This window comes from Choloepus didactylus, chromosome 9, assembly GCF_015220235.1.
Source record: "Choloepus didactylus isolate mChoDid1 chromosome 9, mChoDid1.pri, whole genome shotgun sequence".
NCBI lineage: Eukaryota > Metazoa > Chordata > Mammalia > Pilosa > Megalonychidae > Choloepus > Choloepus didactylus.
Genome location: NC_051315.1, coordinates 133,222,927 through 133,224,927, shown reverse-complemented (window position 1 = coordinate 133,224,927; position 2,001 = coordinate 133,222,927). Strand labels below are relative to the sequence as shown.

The 2,001-nt window shown below is 45.2% G+C and overlaps 1 protein-coding gene across 1 annotated transcript; it reads right to left on the bottom strand.

Moving 5' to 3' along the window:
- Positions 1 to 538: 538 nt before the first annotated feature.
- On the bottom strand, positions 539 to 1,486 carry LOC119543871 (olfactory receptor 6B2-like). The gene has a single exon (XM_037848692.1). The coding sequence runs from the start codon at positions 1,484 to 1,486 to the stop codon at positions 539 to 541; it is 948 nt and encodes a 315-aa protein (XP_037704620.1).
- Positions 1,487 to 2,001: the final 515 nt, after the last annotated feature.

Genomic DNA, 2,001 nt, shown 5'->3' with positions numbered 1-2,001 from the left:
ATACAAAAGTACATAGCCTACAAGATTGTGTATATGTATATTCATCAAAATATATGAACCAGAATGTTTCTAGAAGCACTATCTTAACTGACAGTATCCCTAATACTGTCCATCAATGTAGGATGCATAACTATATTGTGATATATTTATACAATGGAATATTATACAGTGATGACAGTGCATGCATTATTGTTATGTACAAAACCAGCAATAATCTGTCCAGGCATATTGAATGAAAGAAGCTGAACATAAAAGCATGAATGCATTATGATTCTACTTACAAAATCCTCAAAAACATCAAACTATCTGATGTGGAAACACAGGAGAGTGGTCAGCAGGGAACACCAGGGGAGCAGGGAGTCCTTGATCTGGTTGCTGGTTTCATGAGGTCTCTTTGGGAAAACATATACATATGAAAGTTATTACTTGGGCACAGTTCTGTATGTACATTAAACTTCATTTAAAAATTGACATTAAAAAGCTTAAGTTGTAATGTATAAGCTATTTTATCATCATCAGAAATTAGATTCTGTAACAGTCAAATGTCCCATTGAGGAGCTTGGCCTAAGCCCAGAGCCTTTTTCAAGGCATCCTTAAATTCCTTGTTCCTCACGAAGTAGATGAGAGGGTTTATGATTGGAGTGAGCACTGTGTAAACAGCAGAGATGAGCTTGTTAGAGCTCCGGGTGTCAATGGCCTGGGGCCGGACGTATATGAAGATCATGGCCATGTAGAAGATAGTGACCACGGTGAGGTGGGAGGCACAGGTGGAGAAGGCTCTCCAGCGGCCAGTGGCAGAGGGGATGTGCAGGACGGCCAGCACAATGTGTGCATCGGGCAGCACGGTGGCTATGAGTGGGAACACCAGGATGACAATGGCCAGGACGAAATCCACCAGCTCTGCAGTCAAGAAGTCTGTGCAGGCCAGCTTGAGAATGGGGGAGATGTCACAGAAGAAGTGGTTCAGGATATTGGAGCCACAGAACGTGGCACTGGAGATAAAGTAGACCTTGATCACGGAGACAGTGAAGGCACTTGCAAAGGAAAAGCCCACGAGCTGGACACAAAGGACAGTGGACATGATGACCACATAGCGCAGGGGGTGGTAGATGGCTACGTAGCGGTCATAGGCCATGGACGCCAGGAGCACACACTCGGTGCATACTAGAGAGATAAAGAAGTAGAGCTGAATCATGCATCCTATGAAAGAGATGTGTTTTTGTTGCAGGAGGAATCCATCCAGCATCTTAGGGATGATGTTAGATACATACCAGATCTCCAAGAAAGACATGGAGCATAGAAAGTAGTACATGGGCTGATGGAGGGAGTTGCTGCTCCAGATGGTGAGGATGATGGCCAGGTTCTCCACCAGGACAAAGAGATACATGACCAGAAAGAGGAGGAAGAGCATGTACTGCAGCCCGGGGGCTGTGGGGAAGCCCACCAGGATGAATGCACTGACCTTGGCGACATTCTCTCCCCTCATTCTTGGGTGCTTGGGAGTTGTGGGTCTGCAAAACATCATTGTACAAGAGTAAAAGTCTGAGTGACAGCAGCAAAAATGGTGGAGTAGGAGGCTGCAAGTTCCTGTCCCTCCACAGAAAAATCAAGCAAAAGCTGTAAGAATCATCTCCCTCAGATTTCTGAAAAACAGAAAAGGTTTACAGTAAACAAGCTAACATTGAGACAAGATAAAGGCAGCTTCCAAATGGTAAGACAGCTTTATGAGGATTTTGCTTACACTTGCCCCGTTCCCTCCCCAATTCCACAGTGCTCTTGAAGATGGCATCTGATTCCCAGGGTGGGACCTGGTCCCTGGTTCTGGAGGGAACAGAACACACCTTATTCACCAAGAATTGTGTTGGTGTGTCTAACCTGTCTGGGATGTACCTGAGGGACTGACACAAGGCGCTGGTCTATGTTTGCCCCAATTTGGAACCCATGACAAAAAAGTGGGAGACATTCCTTGAAAACATGATATGGCAAATTAAAAACCCTCAG